This window comes from Vulpes lagopus, chromosome 1, assembly GCF_018345385.1.
Source record: "Vulpes lagopus strain Blue_001 chromosome 1, ASM1834538v1, whole genome shotgun sequence".
Classification (NCBI taxonomy): Eukaryota; Metazoa; Chordata; class Mammalia; order Carnivora; family Canidae; genus Vulpes; species Vulpes lagopus.
The window spans coordinates 39,964,607-39,987,279 of NC_054824.1; the positions used below are offsets into that span (position 1 = coordinate 39,964,607).

The 22,673-nt window shown below is 32.5% G+C and overlaps 1 protein-coding gene across 17 annotated transcripts in view; it reads right to left on the reverse strand.

Annotated features, from left to right (window-relative positions):
* The window catches only part of FAM135A (family with sequence similarity 135 member A), a 124,755-nt gene that overhangs the window by 47,638 nt on the left and 54,444 nt on the right, over positions 1-22,673 (reverse strand). For 11 of the 17 annotated variants that reach the window (XM_041754302.1, XM_041754332.1, XM_041754268.1 and 8 more), the window contains 3 exons: positions 20,971-21,048; positions 13,526-13,575; positions 8,161-8,316 (listed from right to left, as the gene is read on the reverse strand). In XM_041754302.1, the coding sequence (XP_041610236.1) occupies positions 8,161-8,316; positions 13,526-13,575; positions 20,971-21,048 (284 nt within the window). The remainder of the gene's footprint in view (positions 1-8,160; positions 8,317-13,525; positions 13,576-20,970; positions 21,049-22,673) is intronic. The other 6 variants (XM_041754286.1, XM_041754294.1, XM_041754324.1 and 3 more) reach the window with 2 other exon arrangements.

The window sequence follows — 22,673 nt, forward strand, 5'->3', positions numbered from 1 at the left end:
TAGCAGATAGTTGGTTCTTTTTCTTTTTTTTTAATCCACTCAGCCACTCTATGACTGTTGATTGGAGAATTCAAGCCATTTATATTTACAGTAAATACTGATATGTAAGGATTTACTAATGTCATCTTATTAGTTGTTTTCTGGCTGTTTCATAGTTTTTTTTCTTCCTCTTTTGCTGCCTTCCTTTGTGAACTGATGATTTTCAATAGTGCTATGCTTTGAGTCTCTTTATCTTTTGTGATTTTCTATAGCTTTTTGCTTTGTGATTATCATAATGCCTACATAAAACACCTTGTAGATGTAACAGTTTATTTTACACTGAAAACAATTTAACTTCAATCTCATTCAAAAACTCTATCCTATTATTGTCCTCCTTTTATGTTTCTGATGTCATATTTTACCACTTTTATACTGTGTATTCATTAACAAATTATTGTAGTTATAGTTATTTTTAACACACTTGTTAACTTGTCCTTTAACCTTTACATTAGGGTTAAGTGATTAACATACCACATTACCATATTAAAGTATTGTGAATTTGATTATATACTTATCTTTGTTGGCATGTTATATATTTTGATACTTTTTTTTTTTTAAAGATTTATTTATTCATGAGAGACACACAGAGAGAGGCAGAGACAAGGCAGAGGCAGAAGCAGGTTCCATGCTGGGAGCCCGATGCAGGACTCGATCCAGGGTCTCCAGGATCACACCCTGGGCCGAAGGTGGCGCTAAACTGCTGAGCCACCAGGGCTGCCTATTTTGATATGTTTTTATGTTGTAATTAGTACCCTATCATTTTAGTTTGCAAATTCTTCTCTGCATTTCTTGTAAGGCAGGCCTAATAGTGATGAATTGCCTCAGCTTTTGTCTAGGAAAATCCTCATTTCTACTTTGTTTATGAAAGATAGCTTTGTCAGAAACAGTATTTTGATTGGTAGGTATTTTTTAAGCATTCTGAATATATAATCCCACTCTCTTCTGTTCTATAAGGTTTTTGCTAATAAATCCATTGACTGTAGAAAACAATCTTCATTTTCTTGCAACTTTCAAGATTATTTTTTTGTTTTTGGTTTTTGACAGTTTTACTATAAGGTGTCATAGAGAGAATCTCTTTAATTGGTTTGGTGACCTAAAGCTTTATTTACTTGGATACCCAATGTCTTCCTATGTTTGAGAAATTCTCAGTAATTTCTTTTAATAGGCGTTCTGCCCCCTTCTCCCTGTGTTTTGCATCTGGAACTCCAATGATTACAAATTATTTCTTTTGATGATATCTCACAGATCAGGCAGGCTTTCTTCACTCTTTTTCATTCTTTTTTCTTTACTCTCCTCTGACAGGTATTTCAAGTTCTTATTTTTCATCAGATTCTTTTTTCTGTTTGGTCCATTCTGCTGTGACTGCTATTTGTTGCATTTATCTATTCATTCACTGAATTCTTCAGCTCCAGAATTTGTTTTTGGTTCTTTTTTTTTTTTTTTTAATGATTTCTATTTTTGTTAATCTTCTCATTTTGTGTATTGCTTTCCTGATTTTGTTGAATTGTCTTTCTGTGTTTTCTTATAGCTCACTTAGTGTCCCTTAAAATAGCTATTTTGAATTCTTTATTAGGCAAATCACAGATTTCCATGTTTTTGAGTTTAGTTACTGGAGGATTGTGATCCTTTGGTGATGTCATGGTGTTTCATGTTCTTTGGAGTTGTCTTTTTTGTGGGTGGGGCAGAGGGAGAGAAAGAATCTTAAGAAGGCTCCATGCCCAAGCACAGCCTGATGCAGGGCTCGATGTCACAACCTGAGGGAAATTAAGAGTCGAACGCTTAACTGACTGGGCCACCTAGGCGCCCCTCATGTTCTTTGGCGTTCTGCACTGCCACCTTAACATCTGAAGTAGAGCCATCTCCTCCAGTATTTACTGTCTTCAGGGTAGAAATACCATTCTTTAGTCCTGCCAGTTTCTGAGGCTTTCTCAGACCTTCTATGGATATACCTACTTCATATTTCTTGCTCCCTCTTGTGGCAGACTTTAGTATTGTATTCCTTTTCTCATTCCTGCAACACGTAAGGCTGACCTATCTCTGGAGTGCTGTTCTCCCTTTTCTCTGTAGGAAAAATCACAGACCAAGAAGGGTTCTCATGGATCTAAGCTGTGCTATCTTGGGTGAGAAGTGATTTATATAAAAACAAGCTATTCCTCTTGCTAGAACTTGAATGCATCCAAACTTGTTCTTTTGCTCCAGTGGAATGCTGGAGCTTCTCTGGAAATCTGAACTTGCATAAAGGCTTTCTCAACCCCGGGTAACTGTCTAAATTGGTGTTTGCCAGAAGTTTCCAGATTATAGCCAAGAGGAGCAAGAGCTGGTAAACAGGCCACTACGGGGTCCAGTCAAGACTGAAATCTGTCTGCTTATTATCCAGTGCACATGTGGGTGGGATGTCTCCAGGTTTCCCTGGTATATGGTACTGGATCCTACAGCTCTTACAGTCACTCTGTTTATGGACAGATGCAAATTTTTGTTGTTATGGGTGGGACAAAAACAAGGGACAGTTGATACTGCCTCATTGCCTTTTATCTTTTTATGTAATATGGTGTACTGGGAACCATTCATATATTAATAGTTTCTATGTTTTAATCTCAACGTGTATGCCACATTACTACAGAATTCTGTAAGTCTGGATGACTTAATTTTCTAAGAACCAGAAAACCTGTCTTTTCTGTATCTTGATATCAAATAACACAGTAGAACAAATGTTAAACTAATTCATTACATTGTTCTTTTCAAGTAGAGACTTAACATTTCCTCTTTAGTCCAACTCTTTGCCTATTTGCCTATAATATCCTCAAGGATATTATATAAAGGACATTAATTTCACAATTAAAACAGGTTTTAAAAATGGGGGAAACATTAAAGAACATTAAATTCATTTGAAATATCTCATAATGCTGAGAGGTATGCTGTTTTTATCAAATGAACTGTATTTGTATTCAAAATAACAAGGCTTTCAGCTAAATATAATTATTTCTTGTCCATTTCAGTGATTTCCTGGATCCAAAACAAAATCTGTGTATTTATTTCTTTGAAAACATCATTTGTTGACCGTCCTTTCACTGCCATGGAATGATTTGCCTTCTCAATCCAGTGGATTTTATTGGGAGCTTGCATTTTCTGTGCCACTTTCTCCAACAAGTTCTTTTCACACATTTCATCTGCTGAGCCTGACACAAACAACACAGGATCTTTTATACGATACAGATCTTCATCCCTAAGTTTATGTTGCTGCTTTGGATGGTGCAGTGGGTAAGAAATACAAATGAGACCTCGAACAAAATCATCAGCATCATCTGGCTCAATATGGCACATTACAGAAGCAGCTGCTCTTGAGCCCTTGAGGAAAGGAACTCTTTGCCTATTTGCTTTCAACCCAACATGAGATTCTATGTCCTATGTTCACTTCTGTGACTTGGTTCAATTTTGCTGCTTCTGAATACATTATTAGACAGTCTATAGACTTTACTATAGCCAATTCTGTCTCTATACAATGAATGACCTTTGGACTATTTTGGTTACTGCAGGATTAGCAATATATTCTCAGAATACAGACATGCTTTATGAAAAAAATTTCTGTTTAAATGCATAAATGGGAATCAGAGGACATAATATACCACCATTTCCAGTTTTTGTGATATATAGCAGGACAGGACAAGACAGGGCAAGGTTTATTATTCCTGGTGAAGTAACATTAGGGCATTTTCTTTTTTAAAAATATTTTATATAAATTCAATTTGCCAACATATACCACCTAGTGCTAATCTAACATTGGGCCACATTCCTGCCATGTCTTAATTACTCTTCCTTGTTTCTTTTAGGAATTAAATAGGCCCTATATTGCTATCTGGATGGAGTGAAAAAAAAACGGAAGCTCTAGGAAAAATTTCAATTTATCTCTGGCATCTGAATTTTCCATAAACCCAATTTTTATCTTGGCCTCCCTTCTTTGCCCCCTTTTTCCAATGTGTGTTCATTAGCTTCTCTCTATTGAAGTTTGCCTTCTTGTTTTTATTCTACTCCAGACAACCTGGTAAAACATTATTCTACAAAGTTGCTTCTGAACCTTGCTATCATTCTCTTCTCCATTTTGAAAGGCAATATCAAGTGGTAAAGAATGCAGGCTATGGAGCCATACTGCTTGGGTTTGAATCTCATCTCTATCACTTACTACCTGGTAACAACAAATAAGGACAAACTTACAGCCATAATGGGAGATTTTGCCATACTTTTCTTGATAATTGATAGCACTAGCAGCCATAAAGCCATAAATTCATTAAAAATATGAAAAATTTGAGCAAAATGATTTATAAACTTAACTAGCAGATATATTTAGAATACTTAACCCAGAACCTGATGAATATTCCTAATATAGGTAAAGCAAATCTCAAAGTTTATTAAATTCCTGAAATCAGACTGTTTCCTAATTACAATGAAGATAAACTAGAAATCAACTGCCACTGTTTAGTAACTGAGTATCTTTTGTGTTCCATGTCTAAATTATTCAAGAGAAATGATGTGAACGCTTTAGTCAGTCAGTCATTCTTCTAAACTACCCCAAATCAGCAGAGTTTATGCAGCAGATCCCCTTCAAAAATTACTGGTCTTTATCATGTCCATGCTATATAGATGACTACCTTTGGGCTATAAGTGCCAACCTCTAATTCAGGATTGCAGGGTTACTTGATATAAAACACGATAACTTCTGGACAAGAACTATCTCTGGTCCCTTATTTCAGAAGAAGACTGACTATGGGAAGGTACTCAATTTCTTGGATTTCTGAGCAAGGAAAAAAATGATGACTGCTAATATAGGACAACATATCTAGTATGTATTTCATCATAGTTTTGCTTACCTTTATTGCTTTAAATCAAAGATTTCCCCAAAAAATTATTATTGGTATGCTGGGAGATTTCCCATTTGGGGGTAGTGTATATAAAGTGGTTCCTATGGAGTCCTGTCATTGACTAGTATATTGTTTTTATTTACATCCAGAAAATGAAGAGATGTATTTATTATTTTAATAAACCATTTTATATATTAATGAAAAAAACTCCTGAATAATCCTGAATCAAAGAATTGCTCCCAAAATTAGAAAATTTTGAGAACCAAAGGATAAAAAGAACAACATACCAAAACTTGCGGAATGTAGCCAAAGCAGTACTTCGGGGGAAAGTTATAAACTTAAATGTGTATAATGGAAAAGAGGAAATGCTATTAATTAATAAGCTCAACACCTACTTAACAGAAGTCTTATAAAGACAGCAAACTAAACTTTTAGAAAGTGAGAGGAAATACTAAAGTCAAAAGCAAAACTAATAAAACAGAAAACAAAAAACACAAGAGAGAATTAATATCAAAAGTTAGTTTTTGAGAAAACTAATAAAATGACAATCTTCTGGTGGGACTTATAAGGGAACAAAATGAATACACAACTAATATCAGGAATGAAATAGAAAAAAACAGATATTGCAGATGTTAAAAAAATAACTGAAGGATACAATGAGTTATTTGGTGCGAATAAATAAATTTAGAACAAACTCCTTAAAAAAACATAATTTATCAAAACATATTGAAAAAGAAATAAAATAAAATGTAGTATTTCCACTAATATTATTCACCTGAATGGAACCCACAAGGAATATATTACACATAAGAGAAACTCTAATTGAACAATGGTCTAAAAACTACTGGCCAGTATTCTTCATGAAAGACAAAGAAAATAGAAGGAACTATTCCAGATTAAATGAGTCTAAAGTATATAAAGGGTCATGACAACTGAATGCAATGTGTGATCTTGAATTTGATCCCAGAAAAGGGGAAAATCACACAGGACATTATTATGACAAATGATAAAATATAAAATGAGTTTTACATTAGATATCAGTATTGTATCAATATTAAATTTCATAAAGTTGATCACTGTAGCATAGTTAAGTAAACTATCTTTGTTCTTAGTCAATATACCCTGAAGTATTTACAGATAAAAGAACATGATGCTTCTAATTAACAAATGATTCAGGAAAAAGAAAATCCATGTATATGTGCAAATATATATATATGTATAACTTGTGATTCTGGTGAAAAGTATATACAGGAGTATTCTGCACTACTTTAGTAATTCCTCTGTAACTTCTCTATTATATAAGTCTTATGATTTTGCCTTATGTATTTATTTTCAAGATAACTGGAACTAAATTTTATATAATACTTTTCCACATGAATATCTGATTGTCCTGACATCATTTATTTAAAACCTAAAATTTTCCTTGCTGATCTGCATATATTACATCCAAGTATAGATATGTCTATGTCTGGTCTTTCTCTTCTGTTCCATCTACACTAAAATTAAGACCTCTAGTTTATCAAAAGACAGCACAAAGATAGTGAAAAGAAAAAAATTATGACACAAGAGAAGATTTATTTATAAAAATGTAACAAAGGCCAGTATTTAGAACACATATGAAAAGTATTCCAAATCAAGAGGAAAAAGAAGGGTAATCCTATAGAAAAATGGTCAAACAACCTGAACAGGTACTTCAGAAACAGGAAATCTACACAGCCAACAGTCACACACAAGGCAGTACTCAACTGCACAGGTCATCAGAGAAATGCAAATGAAAACCACAATGGTATCAGACTGGCAACATTTTTGAAATGTTTACCAAAATCAAGAGTTTGGGAGTATGTGGAATAACAAGATCTCTCATCAAGTGCTGATGGGAGTGAAAATTGGCACCATTTTGGAAAACAGTGGGGCATCTACTAGTAAATAACTGATGTTATGCATATCCTATGACATAGCAATTTCCTTTACAAGTAATTCAGAGTAACTGGATGCCAGAAAGTATATACAAGAATGTTCACAGTAGCTTGGTTTTAGCAGCTATAAGTTAGAAGCAATCCAAATGTCCACCAACAGTGTAGAGTGGATATAAATGAAATACATCACACCATCAAAAATGAACAGTCTATAGCTACTGACAAAAGCATGGATTACTCTCACAAACACAATCCTGAGTGAACTTGTATTATTTAGTATGCATAAATAGATGGTAAAACTAAAAGAGAAGGGGTGAATTCATCATCCCAACAGACAGGATGGTGATTACTTCTCAACGTAAGGAGGGGAAAAGAAATTAGAAAAAACACAGAAAACTGATGTGGTGTTGACAATTTTCTATTTCTTGATCTGAGTGAGAGTTAAAAGGATATGTGTTTTTAATTGTTAAAATGTGCACATTTTATGTACTTTTCTGACTTTCATAATATTGTATTTTATAATAATGAAAAGAAAAATAGAAAAAAGAAAACAGTGTTTTTGAGGATCTACTAGTAGGTCAGGAAAATTAGTGTGTGCAGAACATATAAGGAGATAACTGGAAAAGTAGTCAGATATTTAGTATATCAAAGCCTCTTTTTTTTTTTTTTTTAATTTATGATAGTCATACAGAAAGAGAGAGAGAGAGAGAGAGAGAGAGAGAGAGACAGGCAGAGGGAGAAGCAGGCTTCATGCACCGGGAGCCTGACATGGGACTCGATCCCGGGTCTCCAGGATCGTGCCCTGGGCCAAAGGTAGGCGCCAAACCGCTGCACCACCCAGGGATCCCATCAAAGCCTCTTGATAAGCTAGTCAATATAACTGTACAAACATTTCTGCACAAGGTCCACAGTAAGCCCACAGCAGACATGTACGTCTAGATTACTCCCCTTCACTTTCCAAGTTTGTAATATACATCCCAAATGAAGCAAAAGGAGGAAAAGTAGGAGAGAAAGATTCTAGATTAGTTTAAGATGGCTCTCTTGTTCCTGATTTCTGTTCCTAATGAGACCTGGCTATAATAACAGGGGCTAGCCTATATCATATATTTTTCTCTTTTGGTTACATTTAGAGGTTTTTGTTAGTGGCAGGGGTTGTAACTGAGGTAGATCACGTGCTCAACTATATCATTCTATTATTAACTTAAATCAAACAGGAACACAACAGTACAGTAAATGCCTTTTCTAATTTATCAACGTATAGTTAAGAATCAAGCTTTTTATTCATAAGAAAATTCTAAAAATAACTAATACTATTCATCACAATGTTCTAACATCATTTTTCTTTAACTTACCCTCAAAGTATGGTGTTCTTGTGCTAATAAAAGTCTTAGTTCTTCATGTAGTGTTATAACTTCCAGAAACTGTCCCCATAAAGCCATTAGAAGTGAACAAAGTTGTGCAAGATTCATATTTATAAGTTCTGCCAGTTCATCAGGATTTTCTACTTTCTGAAATGACAAGAAAAGAACTTCATTGCTTCCTGAGACTTAACATGTCTAAATACAATGTGTTATTGAGAACATTAATACAAAGACAAATTTTTAGTTTTAATGAGAAATGTGTGTGTGTGTGTACATGCGTGTGCATGCTTTTTCCTATGTGATGGTTACTACAGCAATTTTCAACTTACTGATACTTCAATCTGAGATATCTTGTTACTGAAATTATGTCAAATATAGTTTAAAATTACAAATCAGGATTCTATAGAGCATGATCAGCTTCAAACACTAAAATTCTGGGAATTTTTAAACACAATATACAAATCAAGATGAAGGTTATAAAATTTTTAGATGAGATTTCATTTCTAATCTGCTAAGTAAAGTACTGAAAAGATCTGTAACTCTTCAGAAAGGACAGAGATACTTTCCAAAGTACTATTATTTTCTCCTCACTCCTATGTTTCTAAGTTCTAATATTACTAACAGTAATCCTTTCAAAGAGTCATCAAACACTTTTCTCTTTTGTGACGATTCATTCACCCACTGTTTACTGAGCACATTTTAAATGCTAGAGCCCACATTCCAATGTAACTCAAAGACTTATATGAGCAAAGAAAGAAAAGTGGGTAAATAATTTTATATACAGTTATGAGTGTTCTAATATTGGTATTAAATTATCCTGTTTATTTAAATATTCACCTAAACTGATGATACAAGTTAAAAGTAATGAGTTATACAATGAAGTGTAGGATCTTCTACAAGGCATTTGGATTTCTTGAATAGGTAGAATAAGGATTTTTGAACAAAGACTATTAGAATGATTCCTTCTCTTTTAGACAAGCATTTTTATTACGAAGACATGCTTTTTTAAAAAATTCACTGAGGCAGCACTATTTAGGCAGATAATATCTTGCTGGAAACATCTGTCTTCAATTACTAGCAATACTAGAAAATCTACCTTAAATATAAGATATATGCTAATTTCATTTCCCCATCCTAAAGAAGGTAGAAGTAGTCTATTCAGGTTAAGGTTGAAAGTCACTCCTATATCATTTATATACTAATGACTGCTAAATTTTTATATCTGTATCACATCTCTCCTGAGCTCTAGACCCATCACCTAGCAGATGACATATTCCATGTGAAAAGAAAGTTATTCACAAGTTCGGTATATCCTAAGAGTACTAATTATAGCTCTATCTTCCCTTTCTAATAAAAAAAAACCAAAAAACCCCTCAAAACATTGCTTATCACATATGATATATCCTAACTCAGCTTATTTTTACTTCTTTCTGAAGTCTACAATTCAGTAGACTTTCTTCCTCCTGCAAACCAAGTTTCCATTTATCTATGCTAATTCAGAGAGAACATAAAACAAAAATTCAGCAAAATTAATAAGAAGGGAAGGGACTGTGTCATATTCAACTCTTGTAACTTTGGTTACCAGAATACAGGAGTCACTCGATAAATATTTACTGAATGAATAAATGAATGAATGAATAAGGAATTACAGGCTAAATAAGGAAAAAGCCCCCTGATTTATGGTCAAACTCAGAAAATGTTGAAAAATTCCAGAATTCTGGAAGGGAATCTAATAGAATCAGCATAAAACAAATATAGATTTATCAATGTATAATAAATCTACAGATGTATTTTGCCCTGGGAAACATTTTATAAACATATTAAAAACAAAGCTAACAAGGTTTTCATGTCTCAAGAACATAGAGAAGATTAAAATGTACTCTAAAATAAATGGAAACATGCAGTCTTGTTCCAAGAATAGTTTTAACGGAGTTTAGGAAAAGAAGAATTGAATAAGCATTTGACAGTAACTAGACAGTGTTGTGTAAGGCAAGCAATGCTATTTTCAGTATAATCTACACACACGTATAAATAATTCTCTTGGTTTTATCATAGGCTGAATAATGTAAACAACTTGTTTTTTAATCCCCTGAGAGCAAGACTCTCTAGATATCTTATAATTATTTTTACTTTTCAGAAATCACGGCACCAAGGTTCTGAGAGGACGTCAGTATTTTCACTACTAGGAAAGCATCCCTTCAAACATAAATTACTCCTCTGGTTTACATAAATTCTTACAATATGTGTCAAAATATAAATAATAATAAAATTTTTTGGTCAAAAAGGAAATTAGGATAAAGTATGACAAGCTATTTTATATGTATAAATGTAGGAATAATAAGATCTTACATTTCTATAGTATTTTCTCAAATAACATTATCTTCTCTTATATGGATATACACTTTTTCATAGAAGTCACTGATCTTGTTTGATTACAAAATATTGTTTAAATAGACTTGTAAAACAGGTAAAGAAAAGAAGAAAATTAAGTTCATTTTATTGTAGAGTTTTCCAATTTTTCAGTTATAGATATAAGCACTAGAATCATATATACTATTATGCCGTTTTTGTTAACGAGGATTTTCCTCCAAACACTTATTGAAAGCACATTTTTAAGGTTATATAACTTAGATTGTAAGTATGCCATAAGTCATTTATCCATTCTCCTATCATTGGGCATTTCCTTAGGGTAATACTTTTGTATTATAAGTTACAACATATAGGAGTCTGATTGTTTATTTGGTACTGATTGAGAAATAATACTCTGGTTTTGGATATATACTGCCAAATTAATCTCTGAAAAAGATCTCCAAGATGAGATAGAAAAATCTGTATCTTACCATAGCTCAGCAAGCATTACATTATTAGAAAATCACAGCCAATCTGATAGGTTAAAAATGGTATGATAATATTTAAAATTTTATTTGATGGTGAGATTATATTCAATCTAATCAATGTTTCATTCATTAGCCTATTTTGTAAACGGGTATCCTATACTAACCTGAGAAATGGAAAGTATCAGGCTTTCCTACGGATTTGTAAGAGCTCTTCAAATATTATTATATCTTTTGTCTATTCTATCTGCTACCAAAATTTACCCCAGTTTATTATGTTAAACTTTACTTTGTGATGTACATTTACTTACTGAAATTTAAATGTGTACCTAAAAGAACTTATTTGTATTACATGAATACATGTAGTATTTTTAAAATTTATTATACATAGATGTAGAGCAAAGAATAAAAATTTTTCTTTATAATCCTGACCTTCACACAACTCTTTTCTGTATTAGTTAATAGCTTAGAATACATATACACACATATAACATGTATGTATCATGTATGTATATGCATTATATACATCTTTAAAATGTTTTATATGTAATCACATAAATATGAGCAAATTTATATACAGCTTTTTGCCTTTTAAACGTATATAATATCATATTCATATTTTTCTCCAATTATTTTAATTAATATATCCTGAAGAGCTTTTCAGTATGAAATTGGTACCTGGCATCATGGATCAATAAATATTTCTTGAATTAAATAATCCATGTCAGTGTATAGAAATTTCCCTAATTCTTTTAAATGGCTACATGGGAACTTAGAATAATGCTGCAATTCTTTATATTCATGTTTATTAGCACTTTTGTGAAATATATGCATATCCCTTTTTCACAAGGGTGTTTCAAAACTGATACATAGCTTTTTATATAAGCATTATTTGCCAGTTTTAAATATTGCAAATAACTTCGTCCAGTATATTGCTTCTCAACTTAATTTACCAAGTATTTTGTTTTTTAAAAAGTTTCAAATCATCAGTATATTTGGTTTTTTACTATTACCCTGAAGAGATTATTTCATATCCCAAGATCAGACTGTTTACATACACACATACATGCAAATGTTTTTCCTAATTGTTTTTGTACATTTAACTTTATACTCTCTTCAGAATTTCTATAACATAGTAGAAATAACTAATTTTACTATTTAGAGAACCCAATGTTTGTGATATTTTATCAAATAATCAATTCTTAAATATACTGCTGTTTCAGTGCTACTTAGTTCCATTGACCGGTCTTTCTGTTCTTTTAGAGAAGTCATACTCTATTTCTATGACTAGAATTTTATCTACATTTTAACTGAGCTGGGCAAGTTCCTCTACAATAATACATATTTTAAAAGTTTTTCTAAGTCATTATTACCTCTCTTCAAGTGAGTTTTTAAAAAAATCTAATTTTAACATTTCTAATGGTATTTTGATATGTATATATAAATTATTAACTAAAAACTGGTATCTTCCAGTGATTGTTTCTCTTTCCATTCAAAAGTATGTTTACTTATTCAAATATCTCAGTGAAATGTTATAGATTTTTTTCACATTAATTGCACACATCTTACTAAGATTACTTCTAAATGTTTAATGTTCTTTTGGGCAACTATTATAACAACATCAATGATTCTTAAAATGTTTATTTTATTTGAGCTGTGGGGAAAACCTCTAAGAGAGTATACAAAATTACTAGTGTATTTTACATATGTATAATTTTATAAGGAGAAGGTAAGTTACCTTTTTCAAAGGAGTCTAGTCCTCATTCAAATTTACATATGGAACTACATTCCCAAGCCAAATATATATTTTTGTTTGATTCAAGTCTCTGATTTCTTCCATTAATGTAGCTAACTGAGAAGGAAATATGCAGTGATCTTAAAATAGAATATTTAGTTCCATGGCCAAAAAAGGACAAACAAAAATCTATTTAATTTCAAGGATAAACTAGTGGAAAAATGGTCTGAGACACAAAATGATCTGCTGATATAAAAAAATTTTTATTCTAAACTATCATTTTACAAAAATATGTAAGTTTAAGGATGCTTTAAAAATTTGTCTAGAAATTCTTCTGAGTAAACTAATTGAAGGGCACACTTTTGATAGTTGATCGTCTTTATTTCATTTCTATGCAGAATACTGTACATTTTATTTTATTTTTAAATATTTTATTTATTCATGAAAGACACAGAGAGAGAGACAGGCAGAGACACAGGCAGAGGGAGAAGCAGGCTCCATGCAGGGAGCCTGATGCGGGACTCGATCCTGGGACTCCAGGATCATGCCCTGGGCCGAAGACAGACACTCAACTGCTGAGCCACCCAGGCGTCCCCATGTACATTTTAATGATAAGTTAACTTTATGCTGAAGCCAATAATCTTTTTACCAACTAAGCTGTGATTTTACCATGATCAACCATTTGAGGAAGGATAAATCATTAAGTGTTCTTAGATAAAATATTTAGAATAGAAAACAGAATCCACTCAAATAACTTGATAATGTTAATTTAAAAAAATCCAAGTACCTTAACTTCTTCACATAGTTCAGTAAGTCGAGCTTCTACATCCATTTCCTCTGAAAGGAGTAAAGAGTAATTAGAGGAAATATTTCAATATTAGATCTGAAAACTATTTTGAAATTATTTAATACAGTTGGTCCTTGAACAATATGTGGATTAGGGGCATCAACCCCCCATGCAGTCAAAAATCCATGTATAACTTCTGTCTCTCCTAAAACTTACTACTAATAGCCTACTATTGATGAGAAGGCTTATCAATAACATAAACAATTGATTAACACATATTTTGTACATTGTATGTATCATATACTGTAGTCTTATAAAAGTAAGCTAGAGGAAAACATGTTAAAATCATAAGAGAAAATACATTTACAGTCCTATACTGTATTTATTGAAAAAAAATCCATGTATAAGTGGACCTCTACAGTTCAAGCCCATGTTTTTCAAGTGTAAATTACCTTTCAAAAACCAGGAGGTTGAGAAATATCTGGGCTATATTCAATGAATTGAATTTCAATGTAATATACGGTCATGAACACATTAATCATGCAGGTAATGTGGTAACTATTAAATTCTATGTTCTGATTATTAGTGTTCCAGTTCTGATAAAAGGCTAACATTGTCAAGGAAATACTGATTGTGGACCTAAAGTAACTTACACAACTGCATCATAGAAAAGATAAAACATGTAATTAGGTTTTATTGCATTTCATATATTGTAAATTTCAATAAAGTTTAGCATTTTGTTTTAGATGTGTACATGCTTTGTTTTTTATAGAAAGTGTTCCTAAAAAATTCAAGTCAAATTAATTTCATAGCTACAACATATTTAAAACATACCTGGAGCATAGGTTATTTAATAGTGATGAATGACAAAATCGTTTTCAACAAGACGCAAGTTTCTATTTTAGTTTAATACATTCAGTTTTCTATAAGATAGTCTAAAACAGAGGCAAATTTTTTCCATACAATCCTGATTTATTTAATGTATGCTATAACCTCTATATGAAGTATAAAGATTTACAATTAAAATGGTAATATTTATAAGGGACTACAGAAACTAAAATAAAATTTAAATTTGGTAAAATAAAGTTACATTTATGTTGTAAACACAACCAACCTATGATGTGAACAACAAATACTCCACTAGTAATTAAAGCTGGTAGGACACACAGTTTGAAAGTCAAAAAATATATAAATAAAATTGTATTTAGACATTGACATGTACTAAGAAAGAGACCACAAATTTGATCAAACCACTGATAACTAAAGAAATCAGCTATTATTTCACAAGTCATTTCACTGTCAGATAAATCAGTGGCTTCTAATACAGGTTTTCCAAATTAAAAAAAAAAAAAAACCAGCAGAACCTGTATTAAAATCATAACTTCCATATGTCAAGGTCTGTTTTCACATTACTCATAAGCTTTTCCTTCTATAGGAAAAAATCAGTAAAATTATTCTTAGGAAGTTAGATATCTTATCAATACATTTTTTTTTAATGAAAAGGAACTTTTTGAAGTTTTGAGTTTTGATACATTTTTCTAAGCTTTACATGCAGGAGTCTAAATGCATAAGCTGGTACATATGCATTATGGCTAGTGAGAGTTATTTCAATGCAAACATTTTAAAGAATGTTTAAAATCAATACTTCAAAATCTTTGAATTGAAGTGATTTCAAAATCATTTAGGATTTTTACATGAGTTTAAAATTCTACTCTGATTTTTCTTTTTCAAGTTTATTTATACATACATTATATAGAAATGTGTAAAAGTGACTGTCAGCTTACATAAATTATTTTTTTTTTAATTTGGCTCCTGCTGCTAAACCAAGGTTACAGTGTAAAACACATCCTTCCATATTTTTCAAATATAAATTTACATACATGCACACTTCAGATATTGTAAATTTGGTTCCAGATTACAGTAAAGCTCATATTGAAAAAAAGTGAGTCTAATAAATGTTCTGGTTTCCCTAAACATTAGAGGTGCATGTAAAAATTATGCTTATACTATACTGTACCCCATTAAATGTGCATTAGCATTGTCTAAAATGTACATATTAAAAGATATTTCATTGCTAAAAATGCTACCCTCATTTGAGCTTTCAGTGAGTTGTAATCTTTTTGCTGGTGGAGGATCCTGCTTTGATGTTGATGACTGTTGACTAATCAGGGTGGTGGCTGCTGAAGGTGGAGGAGGCTATGGCAATTTCTTAAGACCACAATGAAGCTCGCCAGATCCATGGACTCTTCCTTTCATGTAAGATTCCTCTGTAGCAGATGTAGTTTGATAGCATTTACCCACAGTAGAACTTCAAAACTGGAGTCAATCTTCTCAAAACTTGCTTTATGAACTAAGTGTATGTAATATTCTAAACCCTATGTTGTCATTTCAACAGTCTACACAGCATTTTTACCAAGAGTAGACTCATCTCACAAAATCACTTTCTTTGCTCATCCTTAAGAAGCAACTCCTCATCTGTTCAAGTTTTATCAAGAGACTGCAACAATACAGTCACATCTTCAGGCTCTGCTTCTAATTCTAGTTCTCTTGCTATTTCCACATCTGCATTTACTTCCTCCACTGAAGTCTTGAACCTCTCAAAGTTATCCTCGAGGGATAGAATCAACTTCTTTCAAACTCCTTTTAATGTTAATAGTTTGGCCTCCCCATGAATCACACATGTTCATCATGCCATCAAAATGGTGAATCCTTTCCAGAGGTTTTCGGTTTACTTTGCCAAGAACCATGAGAGGAATCACCATCTATGGCAGCTACAGCCTTAGGAAATTAATTTCTTAAATAATAAGACATGGAAGTTGAAGGACTCCCTGATCCAGAAGCTGCAGAATGGATGTTGTGTTACCAGGCTTGAGAACATTAATCTCATTGAACGCCTCCATCAGAGCTCATGGGGGACCAGGTGCATTGTCAATGGGCAGTCCCTATTTTGGAAGGAATCTTTTTTTCTGAGCAGTAGGTCTCATCAGTAGGCTTAGAATATTCTGTAAAACATGTTGTGAACAGATGTGCTGTCATCCAGGCTTTGTTGTTCTATTTATGAAGCACAGGCAGGATATATTTAGCATAATTCTTAAATGCTCTAGGATTTGTGGAATGGTAAATGAACACTCACTTCAACTTAACATCACCAGTTACATTAGCCTCTATTAGGAGAGTCAGTCTGTTCTTTGAAGCTTTGAAACCAGGCACTGACTTCTCCTCTCCAACTATGAAAGTCTGGATGGCATCTTTTTTCTAATATAAGGCTGTTTCATCTATGCTGAAAATCTATTGTTTAATGAAGCCACCTTCATTACTTATCTCAGCTAGTTTTTTTTAATAATAAATTTATTTTTTATTGGTGTTCAATTTGCAAACATACAGAATAACATCCAGTGCTCATCCCGCCAAGTGCCCCCCTCAGTGCCTGTCACCGATTCACTCCCACCCCTCACCCTCCTCCCCTTCACCACCCCTAGTTCGTTTCCCAGAGTTAGAAGTCTTTATGTTCTGTCTCCCTTTCTGATATTTCCTACCCATTTCTTCTCCCTTCCCTTATATTCCCTTTCACTATTATTTATATTCCCCAAATAAATGAGAACATATAATGTTTGTCCTTCTCCGATTGACTGATTTCACTCAGCATAATACCCTCCAGTTCCATCCACGTTGAAGGAAATGGTGGGTATTCGTCATTTCTAATGGCTGAGTAATATTCCATTGTATACATAAACTATATCTTCTTTATCCATTCATCTTTCGATGGATACTGACGCTCCTTCCACAGTTTGGCTATTGTGGACATTGCTGCTAGAAACATCGGGATGCAGGTGTCCTGGCGTTTCATTGCATCTGTATCTTTGGGGTAAATCCCCAACAGTGCAATTGCTGGGTCGTAGGGCAGGTCTATTTTTAACTCTTTGAGGAACCTCCACACAGTTTTCCAGAGTGGCTGCACCAGTTCACATTCCCACCAACAGTGTAAGAGGCTTCCCTTTTCTCCGCATCCTCTCCAACATTTGTGGTTTCCTGCCTTGTTAATGTTCCCCATTCTCACTGGTGTGAGGTGGTATCTCATTGTGGTTTTGATTTGTATTTCCCTGATGGCAAGTGATTTCTCATGTGCGTGTTGGCCATGTCTATGTCTTCCTCTGTGAGATTTCTGTTCATGTCTTTTGCCCATTTCATGATTGGATTGTTTGTTTCTTTGGTGTTGAGTTTAAGAAGTTCTTTATAGATCTTGGAAACTAGCCCTTTATCTGATACGTCATTTGCAAATATCTTCTCCCATTCTGTAGGTTGTCTTTTAGTTTTGTTGACTGTATCCTTTGCTGTGCAAAAGCTTCTTATCTTGATGAAGTCCCAATAGTTCATTTTTGCTTTTGTTTCTTTTGCCTTTGTGGGTGTATCTTGCAAGAAGTTACTGTGGCCGAGTTCAGAAAGGGTGTTGCCTGTGTTCTCCTCTAGGATTTTGATGGAATCTTGTCTCACATTTAGATCTTTCATCCATTTTGAGTTTATCTTTGTGTATGGTGCAAGAGAGTGGTCTAGTTTCATTCTTCTGCATGTGGATGTCCAATTTTCCCGGCACCATTTATTGAAGAGACTCTTTCTTCAGCTAGATCTTGTGGATCACTTGCTGCCTCACCTTAAACTTTGATGTTATAGAGACGGCTTCTTTACTTAAGCCTTATGAACCAATCTTTGCTATCTTCAAACTTTTCTTCTTCAGCTTCCTCACTTCTCCTGGCCTTCATAAAACTGAAGAGAGTTAGTGTCTTGCTCAGGGTTAGGCTTTTTCTTAGGGAATGTTGTAGCTGGTTTTTTTTTTTTTAAGTTTTTATTTAAATTGAAGTTAGTTAACAAACAGTAATATTAGTTTCAGGTGTACAATGTAGTAATTCAACACTTCCTTACATCACCTTAGTGCTTATCACAAATGCACTCCTTAATCCCATCACCTATTTCACTCATCCTCCTGCCCACCTCTCCTCTGGTAACCACCAGTTTGCTCTCTACAGTTAAGAGTCTGTTTCTTGGTTTGCCTCTCTTTTCCCCCCTCATGCTCATTTGTTTTGTTTCTTAAATTTGACATGAGTGAAATTGCTACTAAAACTTTCTCCATAATAGCAATAAAGCTGCTTTGCTTTCTCATCATTCATGTGTTCACTGGAGTAACATTTTTAATTTCCTTCAATAATTTTTCCTCTACATTTACACCTTGGTTAACTAGTTGGCAAGAGGCCTAAGCTTTTGGCCTATCATAGCTTTCAAGATGTCATCCTCACTGAGCTTAATCATCTCTAGCTTTTGACTTAAAATGAGAGATTTGTTAACTCTTCCTTTTTACTTTCACACTTAGAGGTTACTGTAGGGTTATTAATTGGCCTAATTTCAATATTGTTGTGTCTCAGGGAATAGGAAGGCTGGAGAAGAGGGAGAGAGATAAGAGAAAACTGGTCAGTGGAGGAGTCAGAACTTATTAATAAGTTCACCATCTCATGTGGGTGTGGTTGGTTCATGGTGCTCCAAAACAATTAAAATAGTAACATCAAAGATCACTAAGCACAGATCACTGTGACAAATACAATAATAATGAAAACATTTTATGATTGTGAGAATCACCAAAGTATGACACACAGACACAGAATGAACAAATGCTGTTAGAAAAGTGGTGTCAACAGACTTTTCAATGCAGGGTTGCTACAAATATCCAATGTGTAAAAAATTGCAGTATCTGTGAAGTACAATAAAGTGAAGTATGCCTATATATATGGGTTTTGAGTCACTTTTTTACAAAAAAAAATGTGTTTTACACACTTTTCTGCAATTTATTTTTTTCTCTCAGCAATTCTACATGGAAATCTGGTATATAACCCTAACGGTTTTTTTCATGGCTGCATAATATTCCCTGGTGTGAATGGAAATTATAATTTCCTCCCTAGTCTACTCTTTGTCTAATGATAGGCATTTATCTTTATCTTCAGTGCTTTGTTACTAAGAGTAATGCTATAATAAATATGCTTATACATATATATTTGCATACTAGTACTCATATTTTTAGGATATGGGTTAACAAAAGTGGGGTGCTAGGTCAAGGGTAAACACATCCTAAATTTATTTTCTAAATCCACCCATCTTTTCATCTTTTTATTCATTCAACAGAGATTTATAACATAGCTCAGAAAATGCCAATATAATACTAGGTGTTAAGGATAAAACCTATCTCAATAAAAATATTATTAACCCCATTATGGTTTGAATCAAGTCTTTTCCCACCCAACCCAAAACCGTGCCCTTGTTTATATAGGACATACATAAGCAGCATTCTGTACAGTTATTTAGAATTTAGAATGATCAAATGTAAACTGATAGGCTAGCAATACCATAGTATAAACAAGAAGTGTATTTTTATTGCTAAAATGACACTAAGGCATGTTAGAAATGACCACAATTTCATACTATGAATTCTTTAATTTTATACTTACTTAAATGAGAATATAAAACTATATTCTAAAAAAATGTCCGTAAATAAATCTTTAACCTTTCTTTTTCTTTCCTGATAATGACATCAGTTTCTCGATTGACAGTTTTAGTGAAAATTTGGCCTAATTTAAATTTTTCTGAGCTAGTTCTCATCTGAGAAATAGAAAGATTTTGGCTCCTTAATTTCCTTTTGTTCATACTTCTGAAAATCAAGAAACAAATACTATGATTTTACTTTTTATTTCTAATGCTTTTCATAATTTTAAAAAATGTAATTATAATGGGTCTATGTAATAACACAAAATAAAAACCTTCAATATACTTATGAAAGAGCAGTAATTTAAATATTATTGCTATTCAAGAACAAAAGTCTAAAATATACAGGGAAATATGTAAATAAAATGATATCAGAATATTTCTGTTAAAATATATAATAACGAATAGTGATGATTTGATGCTATTTTGTTTTTGATACTTTGTTTTTTAATATAAATAAATCCAAATTGACATAAAAATAAAACTAGATACTGAAGATGTTTCTTTTCTTTATTTCTGTAACGCATGAAATCAGTTTCAGTTTTTAAGCCATATTTCATTATTACTAGACCTATCCAAAGATAAATTGACTTGGAACAAATTTAAGGTAATTATCATTAAACCAACAAATCTGGCAATAAACATGGTTTCCAAAAAGTGCTCTTCGCAATAACTATAAAAAGAATATGGAAGAAAGCCAAAGAAATCTTTGTATTTACCACTTTAAGATTTAATTACAAACTTCAATATTTTAAATTAAGAAATTAACCAAAGCTTATCTACAAACAAAATTGATTCTAGAAGTTAAAATAATAGTTGGAGCATTCTATATTAATACATATTTATGAAATTTGACACTAATTTAACGTAAAGTTTCAGACTAATAAAAAGGGATTATTTACTTAACCTATTTGTAAACATACCTAGACAGGTGTCTTTCTGGGTTCGTGGCTGTTTTCTTCTGAGAAGACGCTCATAAAGGACCTGCATGTTGGCCTTGGCTAGTTATAAGGATTGCACACAGCACTAGTTACTAATACTCCTTTTACAACAAAGTTTCCTAGAATTTTCCAACTTGTTATTAGTAGACTTAGTATTGATCTGACAGTACAGTTAGCTTAGAACACTAAAACAGAGTCTTTCAGTTAGTTAATTAGCTTATTAGAATTGTAAATGATGTACATTCAAGTTTATATTACTTCATTCTTTTTTCTATTTAAATATAGACACCATTCAACATTTCATAATGTTTGTCATTTCAATATTATTTTTATGTTTTAATTTCTTAGAATTTTAGAGCTAGCAGGGATCTCAGACATAAGCTAGATCAACCCCTGCTTTTATAAGTGTAGATACCAGGGCCCAGAAAGATTACATAATTTGCCAAAGCCTAGATTCCAGAACTTGTGACTCCCATTTCTAGTAAGAGCTCCTTACACCAAACCGATATTTAACTACATGTCATCCAAAAAAAAAAAAAATGTACATCATTCAACTAGGGGAAAAGAAAATGGCAAAAGCAGAAAGGAATTCAAGGCATTATTTTAAAAGACGGAATAGAATTTAGATACATTTTTGAAGCATGGTAGAGTTTAAGACTTTTGAATATATTTATTTAAAAACTCAAGAAAAATATCAAATAGTAAAAGGAAATACAGTAAATGTCTTCTATTCAAGAACTACTTTAGGGGCGCCTGGCTGGTACAGTTGGTTAAGTGTCTGACTCCTGGTTTCAGCTCAGGTCATGAGACTGAGCCCCGAGTCAGGCTCCATGCTCAGTGAGGGGTCTGCTTGAAACTCTCTCTCCCTCTTCCTTTGCACTCCCCACTCCCCCAAAATAAATAAATAAATCTTAAAAAAAACTATGCTATATCCATATATTAAAACTGGTGAATATAATGATAATTAGTCAACAGTGTTTTACATAAGTATTATCTAGTGCTTATAATTTAATTTTGGTAGGATAAAAATAATGTTAATACTTAAGAATATGTAATTGTTTTATTTTAAATAGTTAACAGTATTTTAGATGTTCCCTAGAAGATGCATTCAAGAATAAATTAAAATTTGCAATAAATAGAAAATATAAATATGAAAAATTTAAGAATAACACAAAATGCTACCTACCAATATTTATTGAAGATGAGTCTTGACTTTAAAAATCCTTAGGAAACTATAATAAGCTTTGTGTTGATGCCTTTATACTTTTCATTTAACAACAAAAACTATATTGTGCCATTTCATTCATTCATTTATTCAACAAATATATTTTAAATAGGTAGTATGTGAAAGGTACTCATTTTATTCTTATCACTATTATTTGCTTATTTAAGACTAAAGTCTAGGTTTGCTTTAGGATTTGGCTTCTGATAAAATATTTTAAGCAAATAATTTGGAATAAAGTTTATACTCACTTAAGTAATTAACTTCTGAAATTAAATATAAGGGCTCATAATTTCCATGTTACAGGTGTAAGGTCAAATTAATTTTATATAACATAAAATCCATTCTTCTCTGTGAGAAAATTTAAGACCTGATAAATAAGTGAATTATCATGCTGAATTAGATTAATAAACTAGAAATAAAGTGCTAGTATACTAACTATTTGAAATAAATCTGTGGTTTG